Here is a 24,456-nt window from a genome sequence, read left to right as displayed (position 1 = left end):
CTCTCACCTACGGGCCAGGTGCTCAGACACAAGGCTGGGGGAGCCCCCTCCACGGAGCGGCAGCCTTCCCTCCCGTCCTTCTAGAAGGTCCTCGTCCAGTCTTTCCCCCACTTGCTAAGGCGTTCACGGCCCTTGATTCCTCTTGCGCCCCTGCTGACTGCCCAGGCTGTCTGCAATAACTGCTTGACAGGAGGTTCGTGTTATCTAGGACACACAGGAATCCACTCTCCCCAAAGCACTGAAGCTCCCAGAACGGAGGAGGGGTGGCGGATCTGAATGACAGCTTGCGGCGGTGGGTCTGTCACTTGTGCCAGTGGGCGGGGGCTCCATCACACCTGCCTCCTCTGATCTGCACGCTGGGATGCCCAGCCCGCTGACAGATGGTGTCTGCTGCAGAGCAGGATCCTGGATACTTAAAGTGGGTCAGGCTTGGGTCTCAGCAAAGGGTGCTTCGTTCCAGAAATTCCAGAAGATGGCGTGTAGAGACCTTACCGCCTTGAATGAGAACCCAGGCTGCGGGGCTGAACGCCAGACCCCACTGTGCTGAGGAGTGGCCCTCTATGCCACCCGCCCATCACGTGGCCTCAGGGAGTCATGGTCACTATCAGCCTCCTTGCTCACGGAGATGGTACAAGGAGCCCGACACATACTTCCTCATAATCCTCCCTGTGAGCTGCGAGGGATGAGAAAACTAAAGCTCAGAGAGGGTGAGGAAAATGCCCGAAGCCACACCACCCCAATGCTGCAGGGCCGGGATTCGAATGTGAATGGACACAGCTGCCTGGGCCGTGCCTCTCGCGGGACTCATGGGCGGGCGAGGGATGTGCAGGGCGTGACCCTCGAGCGCAGGCTCTCACGAGGCTGCCCGGGTTCAAACCCCAGCTCGGCCCTTTGCCAGACGCAGACTTTGGGCAACTTACTCTCTGTGCCTCGGTTTCCTCACCTGTAAGGTGGGGATGACGCCATGCCTGACTGATAGGACCCCTGAGAATTCAGCGAACACGTGGGAGGCCCTCGGCACACGCAAACGGGGCTCAGTAGAAACAGGGCTGAATGTGCGTGAGAGGGGACGTGGGGACCAGACGCTGCGCAGCCTCAGCCTGAACCAAACGCGGGTGGGAGCCGTACCTGACCGATGCACACGACCACGGTGTAGCCCCCGGGGCCGACAGCCACGCACTTCGGCTGGATGTCCAGTTTCACGACTCCCTGTCCGCTGTGGAGAGGAGGAAGTCGTTATTTCAGTCTCCAGGGGCACAGGGCGGGTGTAAATACACACTCACTGCAGGACCACAGCACTCGGGTGACTCAAGGAAATTCCACCTTGATCTCTATTGCACGAGCCTTGGCTAAAACACAGGAGGGGGGATGGAAGACTCTCAGCCTCTGGGAGAGAGATGGGGAGTCATGATGCAGGCTGGGACGAGGGGAAGGGGGTGGCCAGAGTGAAGGGATCACTTCCTGTTCCTACCCATCTGTGCCAAGTGCCGCCCCCACAGCTGCCCTGTCCTGGCTCCTGCCCACGTCCACTGGTGAGAGAGCCCGGCATTCCCCGAGCTCTGACCCCACCCGCCCACAGCCATAACCAGTCCCCTCTGCAGGGCCATTAAAATAAAAAAAAAAAAACCTGGTACTTTTAATATGTGAAAATTGTGTTACCTTTACTTTTGGTTAAAACTATGAAAACACAAACTGGAAAAAGTTGCACACGCAAAAAACTTCTTGAAAATGGTAAACTGAGAAAAATTCCACGTAACTGGCAAGCGTGGCGCCCCCAAGGCTCAGTGAATGGGCCCCTGCAACCGGGTGACCAGGCCGTGGCTCTGCCTCGGGTCCTCTCATGAGCCAAGGCTCAGGGCAGCAGCCCGGCCCCGCGGAGGGCTTCACCAGGGACGTGCTCAGGGAGGGGCGCGGACTGGCCCCGGGCAGCGCTCACCTGTAGTCCCGCAGCATGAGGCTGGTGTACCGCACCGTGTCGTCCATGCTGCAGCTCACCAGCTGCCCACACTCGTCCACTGTCATCCTGGACACCTGGTTCGTGTGGCCCTTCCCGGCGAAGGAGTCGTTCTCCCCCGTCTCTGAATCCCAGTAATGTGGAGCAGGGGTTAAGGAAGAGCCTGACATCCAGGACGCGGCGCGTGCCCCCCGGGGAGGCTGCAGCCAGGCCCTCGTCCCGGGCCTGAGGGGGACTCCCTGTGCACGTCCAACTCCGAATTTCAGGCAGCAGACGTTCTGGGGAGAGGGCCGGTAGGCCATTTACAACCCCACACACCCAGTCAGACACAGTCCGCCCGTCTTCAGAAGAGGAACCGGGCAGATCACGGGACCGCGCTGCCCTGTAACAACGCAACAGCACAGCGCCTCACTCTGAGAGCGAGCTCAGAAGGAAGCTACCTTTCCCTGGCACCCTGTGTAACTGGGCCAAAACACAGCCCCCCTCCCCCGGCTCCTTCTAGCCTGCTGTCCAGCCCATGGCCCCTCAGCAGGAGGCTGGCTGTGCCCCGTGGCTCAGCCGATGGCCACCTAGGTGCCACCAGGTAAATGGGCCTGGGGCTGACCCACCTGGGCGAGGCCAGCGTGTGGACTGTCAGCTCGAGGGGCTCAGGTGTGTGAGGTGTTTTAAGTTACAAGATTCTCTTTTTGCATCAACAAATGAGAGTCTCATTTGCAACGAATGCTGCTCCGTTAGGAAGCAGCGTGTATATTCCACTCCTGACATGGTCTTGTGAAGGGACCGCCAGCCAGGAGGTTAACCTCACGGTGCATGGACATCGGGGCTGGGCATGAGTGGGGAGGAAGGAGCGGCTCCAGGAGGGGGGACGCTGGGCAGGACCCTCCGCTGTACCATCTCCTTACGTATGACGGGGTGGAGGGTGACTTCTCTGCCCTCCTCCCTCGGGGCTGAGGGGGACCTTCCCAGGGAGGAAACCCTACAGACCAGGTGGGTCTGCGGAGGTGGAAGAAGCAGGGGGTCTGGAACAGCCCCCTCCAGTGGGCAGGGCAGCCGCGGACCAGGAGCCAGGCTGCACGAGGGCAGGCCTCTCTCGCAGCCATGACACACGGACTGAGGTGGGCCCCTCAGATGACCCCTCCCACGCTCGCCATCCTGGGAGGAGGAGGTTGGAAGGGCTGCCGGGAACGTCCGAGAGGGACTGCAGAGCCCCTCACCGGGGAGTGGGGGTTCAGTTCCTGCCCAGCTCAGCCGTCGCCAAGCGGTGCAACACTGGGGAAGGCATTTGAGGCATGTGGGCTACACTTTGCCCATTTTTAAAGTACGGGACTCTTGCCAAAGGCTCTAAGTCCTTTTGGATTCTAACACACGTTGATTCTGCTGCTGCCCGTGAGAGGGATGAGGCCAACACCAGGTCACGGACGGGGAGAAGCAGGGAGGTTCAGCAACCATTCAAGGCCGCACAACGTGACCCGTCAGGTCAAGGCCGCGGCCTGGAGCCGGAGGCCCCGAGTATGCACACAGCACCTCCCAGCAGCCAAGACCGGTCAGAGGAGCCCTGTGGCTGCCAGCCGGCTGGCCTCGCCTCTGGCACCGTGGGAACAGGAAACTCCCGACTCTCCTGCCAGGGGTCCCAGAGCCAGCGCTGTGAGTCAAAGGATATTAATGTGTCCGTCGTGGCTCCCAGAGTAGATGTAAGACTTGCCGCCGTTTTTATGCACCGTCAGGCACTGGATGGATTTGCTGTGGCCCTGTGGAGGAGACAGGCGGGGGCGGGGGTGAGCTCAGGACATGCCATCCTGCCTGGGCTTGTCAAATGCTCTCCACCGGCTAAGCCCCTGGGAGGGGAGGCAGAGCCCTCAACGCCGCAGCCTCGGTGGGCCCCAAACAGCCCCAAGCTGAGCGACCACCTGACAAACCCTTCAAACCCTCGACATCCGGGCCTTCCCACCAAGGCACTCAACCCGACCTGGGTGGAGGACGGGGGTCTAGTGGAAGCCCAAACAGAGCGCCCGGTCACCCTCCCTCCTCACACAAGGAGGAAACGGTCACAGAGGCTGAGTCCCTACCTGGGGGGAAGCAGCAGTACCGGCAGTAGTCTTGGGAGGGACCAACCCTTGCAGAAGCAGGCAGGGGGGGGCCCCAGGCCACTTGGAGGCCCAGGGGGTCCCGGGTGCTGCTAACGGTTCATCCTCTACCCAGAAGCACAGCTCGCGGCTCCAGCTCCAGCCCCAGCCCCTAGCTCGTGAGGATTCTTCTTTCCCAGCTCTCCCCTTCCCCCTGAGGCTGTCCCAGGACTGGGGCCCCACAATTTCCCTGACCGGCTACATGGTGGGCCCAGATCACTCATCTACAACCAGTTGTCTGCTTCAAGAAAGGCACTTATAACCTCCCCTGTAACTGCTCCTTGGATGGAAACAACCCGGACGTTTGGTCTAATCATAGTTCTTTCCCTCACCAGAGGCAGGCGGGTCCCTCTGAGCTTTGCTGACTATTGCCACGGTGTGGTGTGTATCTTCAGAGAAAGGTACACACAGTTCTCAGAGACGCGAGAACCAGTGAACAGACCCCGAGCCCTTTCCACAGGGCAGCAACCCACTGGCCCTGCTACTTAAAAGCATGGTCCTCAGACCAGTGCTGGCCTCACCGGGAGTGTCGCCCCATGCAGCCTGGAGACTGAGAACCTGCGCGCAACAAGACGCCTGGTGACTTGTGCATGCCCCCCGCCTAGGGCAGCAGCCTCGCCGGGAACCTGTGAGAAGTGGAGCTCTCCGGCGTCCCACAGATGAACCCTCTGAGCGCCGGGGTGCCGCCCACGTACCGTGTTCTAACGAGCAGACTGGCTCAGGTGATTGATGCGCCTTCAAGCTTGAGCTGCAGGGTCACCTGGGTGCGTCTTAAAAGTACTGGCACCTAAGAGCCATCCCTACGGTCTGGGTCTCTGACTGCATCCCACTGGGCCCGTACAGAGGCATCAAGCCCTTTGTGGAAGCTCCCAGGTGATCTGAACGTGCGCCGGGGCTGAGAACCACTATTTTAACGACGTTCTTCTAACTCCAGCTTGCTCCTGGGCTCACTCACAGCCCGACATTAGCACCAAACACTGCTCGGGACTCCCATACGTGCGGCAGGAGGGCTGGGATGGTTTATCTGACAACTGTAAATGCCCACGAGGTTCCTGAGCTGACCTGTGGAGGGGACAGGAGCCTGGCTGGTAGTGCCTGTGCTGTCGGCGACAGTGACATCAGCAGGAGCAGTCAGGCCCAGGCCTCCATCACTCCCAGGGCGCCAGCAGACATGGGGCGATGCCTGGGACAGCCACCCGAGCCCAGCATCAGGGCGGCTCACGGGAAGCTACTCTTCTGGGCAGAGGAAGTAGGTAGACAGTAACGCCTGACTCTCTCCAGCAATTTCTCCCCATCAAATGGAGGCCCAGAGAAGTGATTGTGCTGGGGACCCCTCCCAGCTCCCCTGGGCTCTGTGCCAGGATGTACACACCTTCACTTTACACTCATCACACTGGGCTGGAAGCCTGTGGAGCAAGTGGCCCCAATGGCCCCATCCTCAGGGCCAAGTCAGATAAACCTTTGTGGAAGCAGAGGGTGCAGGGCCAGCACTGAGGGCCGAAGCAGCTGTTGTTCTGGATCAGCCCTTCCCTTCAGCAATGCCCCACCTGAATGGGATGCAGTAGGCACCGAGCCCACCTGGGCCTCACGAACTATTCACACAGGGTTAAGGGGGCAGACGGCCAGGCTCGGCCCCTTCCTTTGGACAAGGTCATCTGTATACCGAGTCCACAAGGGCCGCGACCTCAGAGACCGTGGGATGGGATGTACAAAGCACTGCAAGGCTGGGCGGCTGGCCCTCACTGGGCCTGAGGGGAACAGTCCCAGGCTGGCCAACACCAAGCCCACAGGGCCCAGCCGTCTCCCACAGTCTGTCTGCACAGCCCTGAAGCAGCTGAGTGAGCAGGGTGTGAGGAAGCACTGGGGTTTGGCCCCCGGAGGCTCAGCTGCCAGGACGGGGTGCAGGATGGAGCTGGGCTATGGAAACCCCTCCCTTGAGGGCACAGCTCATCCAGGGTGACAGAGCAGGTGAAGCCGACCCCGAGTTCCCACCGCAGCCCACCCTCCAGCAGAAGCAGGTCTGCAATGGGCAGTGCCCAACCAGGGCCCCAGGACACAGGAGCTTCTAGTCTGGCTGCAATTTCCTGAGAGGCCAAAAATTCCAGGGCTGACGGAGGGGCAAGCACCAGTCCCCACTGGAGGGGACACTCAGGGCAGACCCCGGTGATCGGCCAAGCTTGAGTGAGCCATCCTGGGTGAGGAGGACGGGAGGCAGGAACGGGGGTCCTCCCAGCCCTCCAGTCACTCCCTGCTGCCCAAACCTTGGGCCTCTGCACCTCGGGCCCCACCGACTTGTCCATTTCCTCCCACTCCCCACCACTCCCTCACGCCTGCCCTGCTCTAACCACAGAGCACAAGTGCCTGCCCATACCCATTCACACGCTCAAACCCCGCACACTGTCAAGGCCCAGCTCCCAGGCCTGCTGGCCACCCATGTCTGTGGTGAAGCCCCACGACATGCCCCGTCTTAGGTTTCAGCATCTTCCTGGTCCTGCCTCATGAGCGGACACAGCCAGTGGCCTCCTAACCGGGGGAGGCTGATCCCCTCGAGACAAACAACCCTGACAGCAGGGGCGCGGGTTGCTGCCCTGAACCCCAGGCCCCGAGCATCCAGCTTTACAGTAGCTCAAGGGGAACGTGGCATCTGGCCTCCCACCTCTGCTAAACTCACATCCCCAAAGCAACCAGCATCCTGCCGTTCTACTGGGCCTCACCTCACCTCAGTTTCCCTAGGTCTGGCCGGGCGCCCACCTCCCCTCCAGCCATCCCCTGCACACACAGCAGCTCCACAGCCCAGCCGTACCTTGATGACCCGCAGAGGTTTGCTGGGGTTGTTTTTGTCCAGATAATTGATGTAGCCGGACAGGGAGATGCTGAGGAGGTGGTCCTTCTGCCACAAGCAGCCCAGCTGCTGGTCCAGAACGTTGGAGCCCATGGTAAACGTGTTGACAACAGAGTTCACGTTGATGTCCCAAATTTTAGAGGTTTTGTCTCCGGAAGCAGAAAGCAAGTGGGTGCTATCGGGACTCCAGCTGATCTACTCAAACAAACGGTGGTCATGGGTCAAGCATTCCAGAGGGGGAAGAGACTCAGACAGCAGCTTGTCCACGACCCCCATTTCTGAGCGGGGAGGACGGCCCAGAAGGCGGTGGGACACACCAGGGCACGGACAGGACAAGCATCCTGGCCACTGGCCTCTCCAGGCCATGTCACTGTGTCCCATGTGACCCTGAAGGTCTCTGCCACTGCCCTACTTCTAACCCCTCATCTCAGGCTTCCAACTTTAACACGTGTGTACAGATGACAATAAACACAGACACGGCCCGACCACAACCACAGACCAAGTTGTGAACACGGACCCATACTTACAGCATAAATGCCGCCATCATGAGCCTTGCTTCCTCCCAGTGCACACACTTTCTCTCCCGTCTTCCCGTCATAGATGTAGATCTTTTGGGAAACACAAATAGATGAGGATCACGCGTGCGTGCGTGAAGGCCCAGCAGTTAGCACGCTACATGAGCTCTTCCTACTCATCCTTGCTCCACCATCAAGAGGGTAGCATCAAGACTGTGGCTCTTACAAAAAAGAATCTAAAAAAAGATGAGTTTCCAGGTCCTTTAAAAGGAGAGAGATGGAGATACGGGTCTACCGTGCTTTGAGGATGGAGCCCCTTAACTGAGCTGCATCCCAGGAGGGGGAAGGAGGGAGCTGTACCTCGAGACCAGCTTTACTAAGTCTACCTGTTCTGAACCATTGCAGAGGACCAAGAGACAAACCCCTCCCTCCAGGACCCCCAGCCCTCACCTGACCGTCGGCCCCGGCTGTGGCAAATCTGTTCCCATCAGGAGAGAACCGCACACAGTTGACGAAGCGGCTGTGGTCCTGCGGGAAGTGGGACAGTTATCCAGTGACAGGCAGTTCAGGAAAGCTCTCTATGCACCACGCGGTCCACAACCACCACGCATGTGGATGCCGGTCCACGGAAGACTTCAGAGCTCAGCCTCAGTCTCAGCCCACCCGCCGTGGCCGGGTGCATCTCTGCCTGGAAGGCCTCCCTCCGCTGTGACGTGCTCCCTGAGCTCCGCAGACAGAAACGCCCCCACCCGCCCTCCAGCCCTGGAAGGGGGCTCAAGGCCGGAACCCTCATGCTTATGAGGCCAGGATGGTGAGGCCTCATCCCCGAGCCCCCAGGGCCTGGCCCGGGCCCGGCACACAGCAGATGCTCAGCAGGCATTTGCTGAACGAACTGAGGTTTTAAAGAAATTAAACAGTGGTGATGACCTTTGTGGGAACAAGAGTCTGAGTGACTGAGGAGACATGATCTCCAGGGGCGATTCCATTACCTGAATAAGTAAATGAACTTTCTTTCCTCAGTCAAGAAGGGTCTGCATCAGAGAATGATCCTCTGAAAACCCCACCAGCCACCCATGCAAAGCCCGGCTGCTCTCCCACTCCACCTGCAATTCAACTCAAAGTGCATCACCTGCACCCACCAAGGTAAACCACCAACAATTTTAAAACAGGAGTTGCTGGGGCGGTAGGAACTGCATGTGTTTGACTGTGTAACGTTACGGGCTGACCTGTGTCCTGAAAAGGCAGGTTGACATCCCAGTACCCGTCAGTGTGACCTTACTGGAAACAGGGTCTTTATAGGTGTACTCAAGGCGAGACGGAGGCCGTATCGTGAGCCCTGATCCACCACCACTGGTGTCCCTACGGGAAGAGGGAGATCTGGACTCGGGGCAGGCACAGGGAGACCACGTGAAGATGGAGGCAGAGCCTGGGTTATCCCCCCACGGCCAAGGCCTGTTTTGCCTTCTTGGTTTCTCGGGTACGCCTATCCTGCTGCTATGGCCGAGCCCTCCTGCTCTGAGGTTTGGGTTCTGAGCTGGAGGATGGCCATTTCCCAGGAGGCGCACAACACAACAAAAGGAATGATCTTTCTAAACTGGGATCTCTCAGGCCCTCTGACTGTTCTTCCCCCGTGACTGTCACTCACCCATCATCCTACCACCCCGAGGGGCCCTGGGGAGCCTCGGGCACTCTTCCTTCCACAGGAGACAGCCTCGGCCTGAAGAGGCTGGGTTCTGAGAGCCCAGGTCTACAGTTTCTCGTCCAGAGCTCTCTACGTGAGCAAGTTGGCCCCGGGCCATGGCCAGGAGGCAGGCAGGCCGGGGCGGGGAGCCAGCTGCACAGTGAGGGCCCGGGGCCCTCTGTCCCTCGGGCAGTTCAGAGCCCGCAGTGGGAGGGCTGCTGAGACAAAGCCCCCAGGCCTCTCCCAATCCCTCCAGGACCACCCTGTGGGAAGGGGAGGACGGACAGGCAGACACAGCTCCTCCTGGAGGAGGTCAAAGGCAAAGCTCTTAAGTGATAAAACCTCCCACACAACTGCCCAGATGTCTGGTCCTCTCGTCCTGACCTCTACTGGCTGACCCGGCCCTGCTGCTCCGGGGGAGGAGGCTGGGGCCGGCTCCCTGGGACGGACCGAGCCCCGGCCAGACCCCCCGAAAACCGGGATGCTGAGAGCTCCCCTGGGTGGAGCAGACCACGGGGCCAAAGGGGGGCTGCGGTGGGCAGCGTGAGGAACACGTCGTGAACCAGAGGGACCCTCAGCTACGCTGCAGTTCCGACTCGTCAAAACCAGGCACAGCGGTTCCCTGAGAGAACAGGGCCGGCCCCCCCCCACACCCAGCTCAGGGGGGTCAGGGTGCCGCAGCGGGGCAGCACAGACACCAGGCCAGAGCCACCCTGCTTACGCCACTGCCCTACTTCCCTGACTGCCTGCCCCCCTCTGCGCCCCGGTGCTGCAGGGGACGTCACACGTGTGGATGTGTCTGTCGTCCATCTCCCCGCCGGGGGCAGGGTGCCCTTCCCCAGGCCCAGAACGACACAGGCTCCTCGGGTTCAGACTGGACAGGGCACACACCCACCCTGGGGACCGGGCACTGCGGCTTTAGAAAGTTCTCCCCGTCAGGTTTTCTTGCAACTTGAGCCAAGGGCCCAAATGAGCAGGAGACTGATGTCTGCTCCTGAAATAGCCCATTTAAAGGGAGGAACAGTGAGCAGCCCATTAGCCATAAAAATGAGGGCTAAAAATAGCCCGGTCCACAGGGAGGGGAGGCTGGAGGACCAGGAAGGAACGGGCTTGGGGAAATATCATGGCGGGGGTTCAGACAACGGGGCTGGGCTCCTGGTCCCCGTCCCTGCTAACCATCCTGGAGGGGCAGCGCCACTGGGCAGGCGCAGCGCCACTCCACGCGGCCACCTCCTGGGGTGGGGCTGTCCCGCCCGGCCTCAGTCACAGCCAAGCAGAGCTCTGGCGGGAACCTCCCCACCGTCATCACCCCCCAACCCTGTTATCACCTGTCCCCCCATCATTACCTTCCCCACCCTGTCATCACCCCTCCCCCTCACCACTGAGAAACTTGAGATGGGAGCAATTAGCAATCATTAGGTAATGCACCCAAGTCCCAGTGACGCAGCGCCACCGGGCGCCACGGCCTGACCAGCCCGTCAGCTCAGGTGTCCCTGGGAGCCCTCCCGGCTCCACCAGCCTCAGCTGTGCCCTGCAGCAGGACTCCTACCCTCCCGCTGAAACGCCCTGTGCCCACCTGCCGCGCTCCCTCGTCACAGGCTTGTGGAGGGACCAGCAGTTCAGACGCCCGCGCCCACCACCCGCTGCCTTACCGAGAGCAGCATGTGCCTCCACGGTCCGCACTCCAAAAGTGAGGGTCCACCCTGACCTGGAACGCTGCCTCGCCCTCCTCCCGGCCACTGCGCCTTCCCAAACCGGGCTCCCTGTTCTCTCTGCGAGGTCCTCCCGTAAAGTGCCTGGAAGGGCAGCACCGCATCCCTCGCCCTGCCTTTCCCGTCACCCAGCACAGATCTGCCTGCCCAGTTACCACTTTCCCCTGGAGAAAGAGGACCTGATGAAGGGATGGAAGCCTCCTTCTAATCCTCTTTGGGCCACTGACCATCCACGGAGCTTTGCCGGGTCACTCCCTGCAATCAGCTCAGGAGTTCACCAGGAGGGAGACCGACGCCGCTGACCTCCCGGCACAACCACCACAGATGCACACACAGCTTTTTGAAAAGCTGGCACGGGGGCCGGGTGGTGTGTGTGTGTGTTGTGTGTGTTGTGTGTGTGTGTGTGTGTGTGTGTGTGTGTGTGTTGGGGCCAGTGCAAGGCAGGCACCTGATTCACACCTCAACTCAAACTTCTGTTTTCTGCCATATTGTAAGGACACAGGGAACAGGAAAAAAACAACCAGAAAACCTTGCATTTTAGAGCTGAAATTTTACTTGTCTAGGAAGGTGATACTTGTAGTAACAGCAGAGATGGAGATTCCTAGAAGGAAGTGTAAATCCCCGATAGGTGACGTGTGAGACACACAGGTGACAGGTTGCACAGCCCACCCGCATGGAGGAGGTGAGGCCAGGCGTCCCCTTTGCCCCCAGGTGCAGTTGGGTGACCTGTTCTCAGAGGCTTGGGCAGATGCTGCAGGTAGTTTTCAGTCCAGATCACACGGTCACAGACTGACAAGCAGGCCCAGGGCAAATAAGGGTCCTGACACTTGCTGCTCTGAGCAACCGTTTCATCAGACACACACTATCCCATGTACTGTGGACACAGCCCTCAGAGGCGCCCACTCCAGGAATGTCTGCGGTCACCTGGGCAGCCAACCTGCTCACCTGACAGAGGAAGATGCAGAGGCTGGAGAGGCATAGAAACTCGCCCAAGGCCATAGTGGGCCAGGTGCACAGACACACAGGTGAGCTAGAGATGCTTAATGGGGCCTGTTACCACACATCCAGACGTGTCTATCACAGGAATGCACTCAGCGGGAAAAAGGCTCCACGGGAGAGGCAAGGTCCACCTGTCCACTTCTTTTCAGGCCACCCTTAGGTGGCCTGAAAGGGGAACCTCAATCCCTGCGCACAGGACACCAGAGGTGGACACCGTGCTGTCCATGGCCTCTGTCCCACAGCCGGTCCCCTGTGACCCTGGAGTCACTGCCCCAGGTGGGCTGGGGCCAATTCCAGGGGAAAGCGTCTTCCACCTGGTGTTCCTACAGCCTCTCAGCCCATTTCAGGTTCCGGTAAACAAGGACAGAGGACCAGGCGGGAACCAGGGCAGTCCGGCTAAAGTTGGGCCATGAATCAGCTTCATCTACACTCTCACGCTGCCAACATGAGAAGCTGGTTTAAGCTAACGATCTCATGAACGAGAAGGAAAAGCAACTGGACCCCTGCACTCAGGCCAGCAGGGTGGACGGGTGGCCTGACTTGCTCCACATGGCCGCCCCATGTGTCTGCAATACTGCTTTCCTTCCACGCGGGGCTGAGCCTCCTTGGAGTTGTTCTGGCCTGTACTGAAATTTGGAACACCACTTATTCCTTTTTGAGGCAGCAATTTGAACTCGACCCCTCTGTGCTCCTCCCATAACCACCCCTTACCCCATGGTCCTGAACAAGGTCAAGAGGAAGGTGGCAGGAGCTGGAACGGGACCGAAGGGCAGCCCCGTATGCTACAGCTTTACTCTGCGGCCGTGAGGGCCTGGGGCGGGTACATGGAAAAGTCACAGGCTGATCTCAAGTTGTCAGCGCCTTACAAGGCTTTTCAGGTGGGTGTGGGGGACCTGCGTGTCCTCCTGTCCTTCCTGCTTGAGGCCAACTGAGCCTGTTAGTCCTTTCCAGCAGAAATAAACCCAACAATTCCTCACGGACACTGAGATGTCCACCAGCATCTCTCCTGTCGTCCCCACAGCTCTGCGGGGCCAGTGGAGGAGGGCCATCTTCACCCCGTTTCCCGGGGGCCCAGAGGCACGGCCAGCTGGAGGGCCGCAGAGCCACCACCTGCAGCACTGGGCTGCCACCCCATGTCCCCCATTCTTGGTCCACAGCCCCCTCTGATCTCTTGCTAGGTCCCAACACAGGAAGACCTGAGACGAGCTGTGTGCCCACCCTGGAGACAGGTGCCTGCCAGGGCCACAGGGTGAGGGCAGCGCTCTCAAGTTAGAAAGGAAAACGGAAAGAGGAAGAACCTTTGGCCAAGTCCCCAAGTGAGCACACGGGGGAGCCTGGCAGGCTGGTGAGGGGCACAGGTTCGGGCCAACTCTGGACTCGAATCCTGGCTCCACTCACCTGCCACCAAACCGCTCCGTGAAGGGTTTAACCCACATCTGCAAGGAAGCAATGAATCCTTCTGCGGGGGAGGGGACAGGGAAAGGAGCCCCACCCATCCACAGCCCAGATTATGGCCATGTGAAGCCAAACAGAACACGTGTGGCGGGCGTGGGGAGCCGGGCTACTTCACGGGTACGAGCTGGGACGGCCTCTCGCTGCCAAGGAAACCTCCCCTCCCTCCTCCCCTGGGCGCTTTGCAGGAAGCTCAGTTACTTGACTCAGCCTGACTCACTGGTGTCCCAGGGTACTTTACCCAACTTAAGACACACCAACCTTGAACCATGACCTCCAACACAGTGCCACCACCTCCCCATGAGCAGCAGCCCTGGAGCCAGCCTCTGGGAGATGCGGAGTGTTGGGAGGGACTCCAGGCTGCCCGCCCTGCAGGGCGCAGAAGCCAGCCAGGCCCCACTTGGTGGCCCCGGGATGAATCCAACCCCATTTCACTACAAACAGGTAACCTGGGGAGCCCCTCTGCACCCGAGCCGAGACCTACCTGTGTCTGGACATGCTGCCCATGGCCCGAGTCTTGTCCCCAGGGACCCCCCTCACCCCCGCCAAGGACCTTCACCACCTTCCCGGCCACGCCCTGCCTGCTCTTTGTGCTTCACTGCATTGTCATCAAAGTTAACAGGACTCCTCAGCCAGCCAGTAACATTCGAGACACATCCCCAGACCTCTGCCAACCCCAGCCCAGACGCCTCCAGAGGAAAGAGCTGGCCGTAAAGCACCGCGCATCCTCCCGCGCCACGGCTCAGCGCGGTCACTTCCACCTCCACCACCGGTGCTGGCTGCCTTTCCAGTGTTTTCACAAGACAAACTGGGAGGGCAGGTTCAAAACCTCGGCTGCCCCGACACCGGCCTGAGGGCCATCCCCTGCCAGGTGCCCTTCCTCGGTGCTCCAGCCTCAGACCCCAGGGCAGGAAACAAGCATCGTGGGCTGTTCTGGGCCTGCAGGCTCTATGCAGAGACCAAATCCATGGTTAAAATGCTCTCACGTCCATGTCTCCACGCCCATCTCGCAGATGGGAAAGGTGAGGCTTCGAGGGTTCAGGCACTTGCCTCAGTCAGGGAGCATGTGCAGAGCTGGGACTGAGGCCCCGAGCCATTTATACCCCAAACCTGTGTCACTCCACTGGGGCGTTTAGAGCACATACCCACAGGCAAGGCACCTAACTCTGCTCACCCGGTGTCACTTTACAGGCATGACCCTGCCCTCATCACCTCTCCCGGGGAGGTGCAGGAGGGAACACCACCAGACATCCCTGGAAGCCCACCTCCTCTGCCACGATGGTGGCTCAGTGGATCTCAAGCTGGTACAACTAGAGGGCAGGGGGCTGCTGGGCCTGGGCTCCCCCTTTCTAACAAGGCACCTCCGGGCCAGGATGCTCACCTGGTCTCACAGCATCAGAGTTGTGCCTACCCCCACCCAGAAATACACACATCATCCCAGGGCGACCCCTGCCCTATCCTGGCATTAATGCTGTGCGCCCGTGACCTTCTGCCATCAGCATCTAACAGGTCTAGACTCCACCGGCTTCACGTACAAACCATAAAGTTCACCGAAAAACCACCCTCCGGAGAAGCCCACTCACACCAATTGTGAACTTGAACTTGAATGGTGGCCCCTCAAAGAATGCAGCGCAGTTGTCGTCGCTGCCGGTCACCAGGCGGTATGGCCGGCTCTGCTTGATGTCCACGCTGTTGATGACTTTGTTGTGTCCCGTGATCTCGCCCACAGAAGAGCCGCTGTCCCACAGGAAGACGGCTCCGAACCTTTACCCAGGAGGGGAGTCACAGGAGAGAAAAGTCAGTCCTGGGAAGGTCACCATGGGCAGTTGTGTTCCCAGTAGTCAGAGGGCAGTGGTGCTGGCAGGGCGGCCCTGCTCACAACCGTGCTTCATACACGCTCCCCAAAAGAGCCAACACTGCCGGCACCCAGGATTTGTCTGAAGGACAGGAGAGCAAGCAGGAGTGGCCCCAAGTGCCTCCGGGAAGGGACTGCATGTCCGTGTCTTATGGCCCAGACCCGAGGAGCCTCCCACATGAAGGTGCCTTAAAAGCACCTGCCAGGGAACAGCTCGAGGCACCATCAGTTTCACAGCAGTTTTAATAAGGGGTGAGGGGCGGGGGGGTGGATGTGGGGGGGTTTGGGGTTGGGCTGGGGACCAGGAAACACATCGGTTACCATCCCCTGCTAGAACGGAGATGCTGCCTTGCTGTCAGCCAGCAGTCAACAGTCAACGAAAATGTATTGTTTAGGTTACCATTTGTGACTGAACGAAAAAGGAGTTGAGACCAACAGGAATGACTTGAAGAAAAGCTATGGAAGAATGAACACCTATCAGAACACACATTGAGAGGAGCCTCTAGGTAAGGGAAACAAAGATATGTGTCTGCCAAGTACAAGTGATTGAGGGCGGCAGAGGTGACGGGGAGGGAACCCTGACTGCACTCGGAATAAGACACCTGGGTTGCTGTTCTGACCCCGCTGGTCACGGGCCCCGTGAGTGCAGCAGCCCCCCGGGGCCGCCCACCCAGCGTCCTGTCGCCCCCTCCTCAGTAAGGTGGCCATGGGGTGTGCCCGACTAGGGAACACATCCAGCCTCACTCTCGGCAGGTGTGGTCGTGGCGTTGCTGCTGGGAGGGACCCCACTAACACTCTTAGGAGCTGCATTGCTTTCACCTGCTCCCTTTCCTGCTTCCTGCTGCCTGGAATGTGGGCAGGACAGCTGGGGTTGTGGGAGGTGAAGGGCCAAGGACATCAGATCAGAGAAGGTGCCTGGGCCCGGAGACAAACCCTGGGGGTTCCCTGTGGTTTTCCGTTGTGTGTTGCCAAAGCCCACCCTGAAGGAAGCCCAGCACCCACAGGACTCAACACACACCAGTCCAAGCTGCACCGACGTCACTGCACCCCACCCACCGGGGGCGTGCGGGAAAGAAAGCAAAGCAAGGGACACAGGCAGGAGGGGCCGAAGCCAGACTCACTTCTCCCTTCCTTCCCCGACCACTGCGATCCTCTTACTGTCTTCCGTCCAAGCAATGTCCTTGATCTTCCCAGCGAAAGGCTGATACTCATACTTCAGCAGGTGCTCCTTCTGCGTGGTATCCCAGATCCTCAGCTTCCCAGATACATCTGCGGACACATCGGGGCGCCGAGAGCCACGTTCACCACTGTGCCGGGGCCACGTGGGCACAAGGCATGGCCACCCAGCACCGCCCAGGGTTTTGGAGCTGGCCGGGCATAGCTGGGAGAAGGCGTGTGTGTTCATCAGATAAACAACACCCAGCCACCGTCAATCAGAGCCTGCTGCCTCCATGAGGACCAACAGGGGGTCTCTGCATTTCTCCAGGCATCACAGGGATCTCAAGCCCTGCATGGGTGTCAGGAAGCCCAGGGACGCACGGTGGCAACTCCCCCTCCTCCCCACCGCCCAGGAAGCAGCTTGGGATATGACTGTATTCCTTTCCTTGGAGGGTTATCTAACTGGCATACGGGCCCCGGGCAACTTCCTTAACACTCAGGAGCTAAAGATCTTCATTTGTAAAACACGACAGTACTAGTGACACTGCATCTCCCGTGCAGGGGCTGCAGTCACCAGTACAAATGAGGGCACTGCTGTGTGTGCAGCTGGGCAGCCTGGGGCATGCTGGGTCTTGCACGGGGGCCCCACCTGGGTCTGCAGGCCCCATTCCCCTCCCAGCTCCTTTCCCACCTCAGGCAATTGGCAGCCCCTACTCGGTAGAGCAGGGTACCGTCCCACCACTCATGGCTGAGCCATGAGTGAGACCCTCTTGTGAGACACGCAGGTGGGTGCTGGAAGGAGTCTCGTTACAGGCAGAACTTGACACCAGGCCTGTTCTCACTGCAGCATTTGCTGCGGATCGGTGATAAAGTAACACCTCCTTCTCTCCCCACCACCATCCCGTCACCAAGTTCCCAGCACCAACCCCGACACATCCCCTTCCCAACTGAGCACTGACTTCCCAAATGAGAAGGAAAAGTGGAGGATTTTAAACTAACTCTTGAGGCTAAGACCTCAGCCCCGTGTAGGTCTGGGCCAATTCCCCCCAGCATGTAAGCTCGAGTTGTATCCAGGACCCCTGGCCACTTCAGCACTGAACGCAAGGTCTACAGACTGTTCCAGTGGGAACAGCTTTCAACTTCTGTTCGGGTCCAGCCGAGGGTAGGCTCCGGCTGCAGCCATGACCCCTGCCCCACACGGCTCTGTAGGCCTAAAACACCACCTACAACTGCACCCACAAGACGGGGGATAACATGCCACCAGAGGGCTGCTGTGACGATAAAATGAGTCAACAGGTATAAAGCCTTAGACTAGCCCCTAGGACACCGCAGACACTTGTAATGAGTTAAGAGTTAGTTCCAACCGTCAGTGAATTAACTAAGGCTCTGCAGAAGCCACCGGAGACCCCTCCCCGTGGGCAAACACGCGGGGCTCATGTCCGCCGTGGCACCGATGAGACGCTAGCCTCCCTGTGAACAGCGCTAATGAGGAGGTCTTGGGGGCCCTGGTCTCTGGATGAGGCCCAGCCAGACTGCCTGGCATGCTGCCCGAGGCGAGCTCCAAGGCTGACCCGAGCCAGTTAAGTCCCTTGGCTGAACAAATGGGCCAACGGGGAAAGAAAAGGAAGGGGCAGAGGCTGGAGCCAGCGAAAGAGCACTGTGTGTACAGGAAGGAGACACACACTCACGCACACGCTGGGCTGTGCGGGCCCCTGCTCAGGTCAGCCCAGGGCGCTCCATGGAGTCATGGAGAACATAGTGTCTGCAGGCACAAGCCCGTTCCCCTCCCCACCCCTAGACAGCAGGGAGCCGCTCTCCACCCCTTGAACTCAATGGGCAATTTGTACCTCCCTCAGCTCAGCCCCCCTCCAGGCCAGGCATCCTAGTCATCCTCCCACTGTCTCCCCGCCCAGCCTCTTCTGATGGGCCCAACTCATGCATTTGATTCTTTTCGGAAGCAGATGGGGCTGGAAACAGACAATGGGGCTTGGAGACCAGGCGCTCAGGTCCCATCCGATGAGGGCGGCCCTGACCAGGTGCACCTGGGTACCAGGCCCTGTGCCAGGTGCTGGGGGCGCAGCACAGACCAGGCATCTGCTAGCAGACACACACGCACGCATGTCCACGCACTTACAGGACAACAGAGAAAAGCACCGCAGTGCAAGGGGACAGACGGTGACAGTGGGGAAGGGGCTTCCTCTCTCCAACAAGGCCTCCTTGTAGCATTGGGAACAGGTCTTCTCCCGGACAATAAGCTGCATCCGGTAATGACCGTTCGTGGTGAGCCTATCACCCCGCCTTGGTGTGGAACGCACACCAGCATTGCTGGGGCAGCAGCGGTGGGGGCGGCCTCTGCTCACACCCGCTCTGGCTCTGCGGCCTGGTCTCTCCTCCCATGTGCCTCACCGGAGCAACCCTCACACCCTGCTCAGGGCACAGAGAACGGTATGTATCCAGGACAGCCTCTACCCTGCAGCCTGGGAAGATCCCCTAGAAAGGGAAATCGGGCCCTGGAATGGCTCCGCCCTGAGAACCATCACACATGACCCGGGGTCCCCCAGGGCACAGACTGCCATCTCATTCAGAGCTGGGGGTCCAGCCCTTGGCGTGGGCTCCTCCCACGGGCCTTCCAGAAGGTTCGATCATTTTGCAAAACGTGGACCAGCCAGACTTACAGGGGATCTAAAGACTCGCAGATCTGAGGCCCCAGCCCCACCCCGGGGCACACCGGGTGCCGGGTAACCCACTTAGCCAGAGGGCACAGCACTTCATCTCCAAACCCTACACACCACACTATTTTTATGTTTAGCCCAGAGCCCTAATCTCTGCAGTAAATGTTCTGTGGTCTTTGTTCCATTCAAAGGGCCAGCTCGCTAGAAACATAAAATACACCGCCCACGCCTGCCTGCAGCCCAACATCCCTCGCTTCCCCCACCAAGTCAGGGCGCTCGTACAAGAGGAAAACGTCAGATGGAGCCTTTACTTCTGTGGACTGTCCTTTGCAACAGCCTCTGCGCCAGCATTTGAAGACTGTGATTCCTGTCTGGTTAAACTACCTGCCTGGGGACCGGAGGGCAGGCCTGGGCTTGTGAGTGATTCAGCAGCGGGGCCACAGCTCAAAGAGCCGCCAGGGAAGCTGTGCCAACCACACTTCTCTCCTGAGAAGACATGGTTTTATTAGAAGGCACCAGGCCCAAATCATGGCGCTTTAAATGAAGGGGAGTTTTGCTGGCAGGCAGGGGTGGGGGGCAGGGAAATCACAAGGCTAGAGTAAATCGTAGGATATAAATTAGAGCAAGTTTTACAGATGGAGTCAGAGTAGGTCTAAACATAAAAATCATTAAGTGACCACTCTGTGCCAGCTCCTGGCCGAACCCTTCACACACAACCCCGGGCGGCCAGCAGTAGCCGTCAGCCAGCACGCCTGTCACCCTGGTGTGTCCGGGCATTCAGTGACAGACACAATGGTCCCCTGTGGTGCCCACCAGTGCCAGGGCTGCCCCAGGCATTGTACAGGCATTGCTGCGCTGGGTCCTCCCCAAACCGATCTGGTAGGAACTAACAGTCCCAGTTTACAGAAGAGAAAATTAAGGCCAAGGAAGGTAAGTTACTTAAGGAAGGCTGCACAGCTAGGAAGGGGCGACCCCTTCAGGGACAGGTCTGCACTGCCTGCCATGCAGGGAGTGAGGGCACTGTAGACAAACTGCCAGCGGGGTGTATGATCCTGGCCCTCCCCCACTGGCCGTTAGTTCTTACGGCAATTTGCTCATTTCTGTCACTCTCCAGGGAGGCTGACGAGGCCCACATCAGCTCATCCACCTGGCTCTTCATGGGGCCTGAGACCAGGCTAGACACAGGCAAGGCAGCCAACATCTGCTGAGTGTATGAATGAGCAAATGAAAGAATGGGAGACTCGTGGTAAGCCACGCTAACTCGTGTGCCTCCCTTTCTCATCTGTAAATAGTAAAAGACCAACCTCGAAGAATCGGGTGAATAGAGCATCCTACAGTGTGATGAGCTCACGTCCCTCCTCTTGCCCAGCCTCCCACTGAGCCACACAAAAGCCCAGCTGGATGGAGCCAAGGCCCTGACCACCAATGGAACAAGTGCTTGCCTGAGGCTGGCGGTGTGCTCGGTACAGGGAACAGAACAGCAAAAGGTGACATGAGACAAAGCTACAAGTCAGAAACACACACACACACACACACACACAATAGGCTCTAATACATCACGGTGCAGCTGCCCGCAGAGGCCTCCAGCAACCTCATGTGAGCATCTCCACTGACCTCTGAGTTGGAACCGGCTGGAACACGGCCAGCTGGAGTTCTGGAACGGGTCTTTTTGCTGGCTTACACGTTCCTTATCAGCCCCAACTGAAACTCACCACGTTCGCCCCACCTGCCACCCCCATGCTCCTTGAGGGTCTTCCCTCTTCCTCCCTGCCTCCTCCACCCCACACCCTCCCAAGCCAGGCGCCCAGCTTGGCCCCAGGACTGGGGCGGGGTGGGGGTGGGGGTGGGCACACCACATGGACCAAGGAGCCATGTGTGGGACAGACAGGTACCTCCAGAGGCGATGTAGAATCCGCTGGGCGCGTACTTGGCCACCACCACCTGGTGGGCGTGCTCTGTGTAGATGTCAGCAATGGCCGGGTTCTGCAGGGAGGAGAGCAGAATGAACACAGGGAACCAAGAAGCAGGCAGACTGCTTTCCGCTCTCCGGATTAATGGATTTGGGTGGGAAAATGACACACACACACACCCCCACACCCCGCACACACATACAAATATTGAAGTCAAAACCTCCATAAAAAAATCCCGGAACTATACTTTCCTGCCTGGGTGATAAAATTCTAGGTAGTTTTTAACTCTTTTATAAAATTCGAGGTGATTTTCTTTCCTTTGTCTGCTTTTCCTTCCTTGCCAGAGTACAAGCACATATGTCTTTGTGAAATATATACAGGAAATACAAGTTTCATTACAAACTTAGAAAAAATTAGAAAAAAAATCTATGACTCTCATTTTCTCCCACTTTGGGGAGCTGCCGGCTGCTGCTGCCTTCTCTGAGTCCAGTTACCCCAAAGCGGGTCTCCCTTGTTCAGAACCAACTCTATCACTGGCTGCCAGGCAGTGTCTGACACGAACCAGAGCCTTTGGCCTAGAGGTGCAGGAACGGGGTGGGGGGGCAGGCAGCCAGGAGCCTCTCCTTGTCCAAATCCCTCGTTTGGGAAACTGCCTTTTGTGGCACAAATCCAAGGCTGGCTGGACTCTGCAGCAAGAACAGGGCCAGCATCTGGTACCAGGAGCATCTTTGCTACTCAGCAGTAACGTTTCAACGTAGAATTTACTCTAAGTAGATCACGGCACTCTCTCCACCCCTGTACACACAACCAAGGGTTCTCAGCAAACCTGGAGTACGTGCTGAGATGCTCTCCATCTGTCTCCACAGCCGAGCCTTCTCCCAGGAGGGAAGAAAGACGGAGCCATCTAATCCCTGATACCCATTGACAGCTTTCTGCGAGCCAAGTGCCCGTGGAAAAGAGGCAGCTTCCCACAGGCTGTGGACACATCAGGTCCCAGGGAGGCTGCTGCAGGCACACCTAACTTGACCCCCAACTGACCCTACCTCTTACGACCAGCCCGTTGTCTCCCCCCCACCCCCTTCTTATGCCCCTCGCCAAGGTCAGAGGCCTGGACTCTTCTCAGCCTCCTGGCTACGGGATCCCCCCGCCCCATCCCACCAGAGTAAGCCCAGAGAAGCGCCCCCTAAGTTCTAGGCCCGGCAACCACACTCCTGCCTTTCCTGTAAGCCCCCTGTCTCCATAAATGCCATGCCCTCGCCAACAACACCTCTCCCTGCCTGCTAACACCCATTTATCAGGCCTGAGGAGAAATCTGCACGAAGCCTCCTGTGCTTCTAAAGCAGTTCACACGTCCCTAAGGCAGTTATGACACATACCAGTCCCTGGCCTTCTTGCCCCTCTCCTCCAACTCTTCTTTGACTTGCTTCATGTGCATTTATCTCTTTAGCCATCACAGCAGTTCGCAAATAACAGATGCTCAATACGTGGTTTTTTTTGGGAAAAAAGTTTACATAGTCCTTTTCCCCCTAGGACTTAACACTTAGCATCATATCATGTAGTATTATGTAGTTCATAAATTAATCCATTGCAGAATAAACATGTTTAATGAAATTAGAAATATATCAGGCATCCAAAGGTATTCTGAATGGCAAACAGGCACATGAAAAAGTTCTCAATGTCATTAGCCTTTTGGGAAATGCAAATCAGAACTACAATGAGAAACCATGACATACTCACTAGAGTCAATAAATTAAGACTGATTCACCAATGTTGGCAAGGATGGGTGGGGTACAGTCTGGAATGCTTATATATTGCTGGTGGGAATGCAAAATAATACAGCCAGAAAATAGTTCAGTGTGTTATTTATAAAGATACACTTATGCAAAAACGCAGCAATTGCACTCCTAGGTATCTGTCCAAGAGAAAAGTGCATGTCCACAAAAAGACACACGTGGCTGAAGGTTCGTGACAGCCCTCAAGCGGAAACAACCCAAACATCCACCCACAGGTGCCTGGAGAAGCAAACCGCACTGTTCATCCAGCGGAATACAACTCGGCCAACAGAGCAACAAACTGCGAAGTACCCTCAACCACAGGAAGGAGCCTCGAAAGCCTACGCTAAGTGACAAAGCTGGACGCGAAAGAGAACACACTGCAGGGTTCCTTTCTGATCAAAGTCTAGGAAAGGTAAGCCCACAGTGACAGAAAGCAGGTCGGGGCTGCCAGGGCCTGGGGGGAGGGTGGAGAGAGGCCGACAGAGTGTGAGGGGCAAGAGGGCACCTTTGGGAGTAACTGGAACGTTCTGTACCATGATCACGGTGGTGGTGATGGGACAGTATCAGTTTGTCAAAACTCAAGTTGTGCACTTAAAACGGATGGATTTTATTGCACCTAAATTACACCTCAATAAAATGATGACCCCCAGGATCCATTAAACGTCCATCTAACCCAACCTGTCCCTGCCCAGGTTAGTCCTCTGTACCCGAACATTCTAACGGAGACAACTTCCCTCACAGAGAAGCTGGCAAAAGTGGTCTGTGGCCAGGCCGCCACAAAGGCTCTTGTTCAGTTGTCCATTTCGAGGCTGACCGAGGACTCTCACACCCACACGTGGGCACTACGGATGGGAAAGCCACCCCCCCGAGGGCAATGACCACGCTGATGTACAGCCTGGCACTGCCCTTTGAGGGTGAGTGGGTGGCTGGTGGAAGATGAGTAAGCAGCCGCTCTGGGAGGAAGTTCTGCCCCTAAAAGTCCTCCCCCTAAATGGTCAGGGTGAGTGAAACCCCAGGGTCATCCCTAGCAGGCTCTGGGCTGGGTGAGACAGCACCTCGTCCGTATTCGGAATACAACCGGGGGCGAGTTCTCCAGGCTGAACATAAAGAACACAATACATCTGATCAGCAGCAACCCCTCCCTGCTGCTCCGCACACAGGGAGGCCGGCTACTTGAGCCAAAGATGATGCCTCCCTGTGCCCAATGTGTCCACTGCAGGCCAGGCTCATCGCAGACCAGCCGGGTCAGACTCAGACCCTCAGAGCAGGCAGTAGTTCTTCCCCTCCCCCCTCCACGGTCTCCAGGGAGAACAGGATTTGGGGTGTGCAGTTTATCTGGGGAAGCACTCGGGAATGGGGAATGAGACAGGAAGGGAAGGAAGCCAACTCCAGGAGCCGCAGGGAGACCTTCAGGGCGGGCTGGGTCTTCTGCCCTGCCAGAGGGTGTGAGGCTGGGGTGCCCCTCCCCTAGGACTTCCTTCCTGCCCTGCCCCCATCAGGGGACAAGGGACTTCAGGCAGAAACCTGGCAGGAGGAAGCCCTGGCATTTGAGACCCGTGGGTCCCTAGCAGATGTGCGCAGAGGCAGGCAGAGCCCGTGAAAATCTCCTGTCATCTCACCGAGACCCCAGGCTCATCCCAGCCCTGCCCCCCACCTGTGACCCCCACCCCCACCCCACAGGCCTGCCCCAGCACTGTCCCATCTTCTGCAACAGCTCTCAATCCCATCTTGTCTTTCCACCCCAGCCAGACTCCATCCAGTTCTTCCTGCCTGTCCTGGGACTGGGACAATATCCTGACATTGTTGTT

General features: G+C 58.3%; 1 protein-coding gene across 2 annotated transcripts in view; it reads right to left on the bottom strand.

The window, feature by feature from the left end:
* The window catches only part of WDR1 (WD repeat domain 1), a 39,215-nt gene that overhangs the window by 7,279 nt on the left and 7,480 nt on the right, over positions 1-24,456 (bottom strand). The window contains exons 3-11 of one of the 2 annotated variants that reach the window (XM_059065886.2): positions 20,856-20,946; positions 16,255-16,402; positions 14,862-15,042; positions 7,885-7,962; positions 7,447-7,527; positions 6,881-7,114; positions 3,615-3,702; positions 1,937-2,093; positions 1,129-1,216 (exon numbers count right to left, since the gene is read on the bottom strand). In XM_059065886.2, coding sequence (XP_058921869.1) covers positions 1,129-1,216; positions 1,937-2,093; positions 3,615-3,702; positions 6,881-7,114; positions 7,447-7,527; positions 7,885-7,962; positions 14,862-15,042; positions 16,255-16,402; positions 20,856-20,946 — 1,146 coding nt within the window. Of the gene's footprint in view, positions 1-1,128; positions 1,217-1,936; positions 2,094-3,609; positions 3,703-6,880; positions 7,115-7,446; positions 7,528-7,884; positions 7,963-14,861; positions 15,043-16,254; positions 16,403-20,855; positions 20,947-24,456 lie in introns of both variants that reach the window. The other variant, XM_067036382.1, reaches the window with a different exon arrangement.

Source organism: Kogia breviceps, chromosome 6 (genome assembly GCF_026419965.1).
Source record: "Kogia breviceps isolate mKogBre1 chromosome 6, mKogBre1 haplotype 1, whole genome shotgun sequence".
Taxonomy (NCBI): domain Eukaryota; kingdom Metazoa; phylum Chordata; class Mammalia; order Artiodactyla; family Physeteridae; genus Kogia; species Kogia breviceps.
Note: the sequence above shows the minus strand (reverse complement) of the source record. Positions and strands in the feature narration are given on the sequence as shown.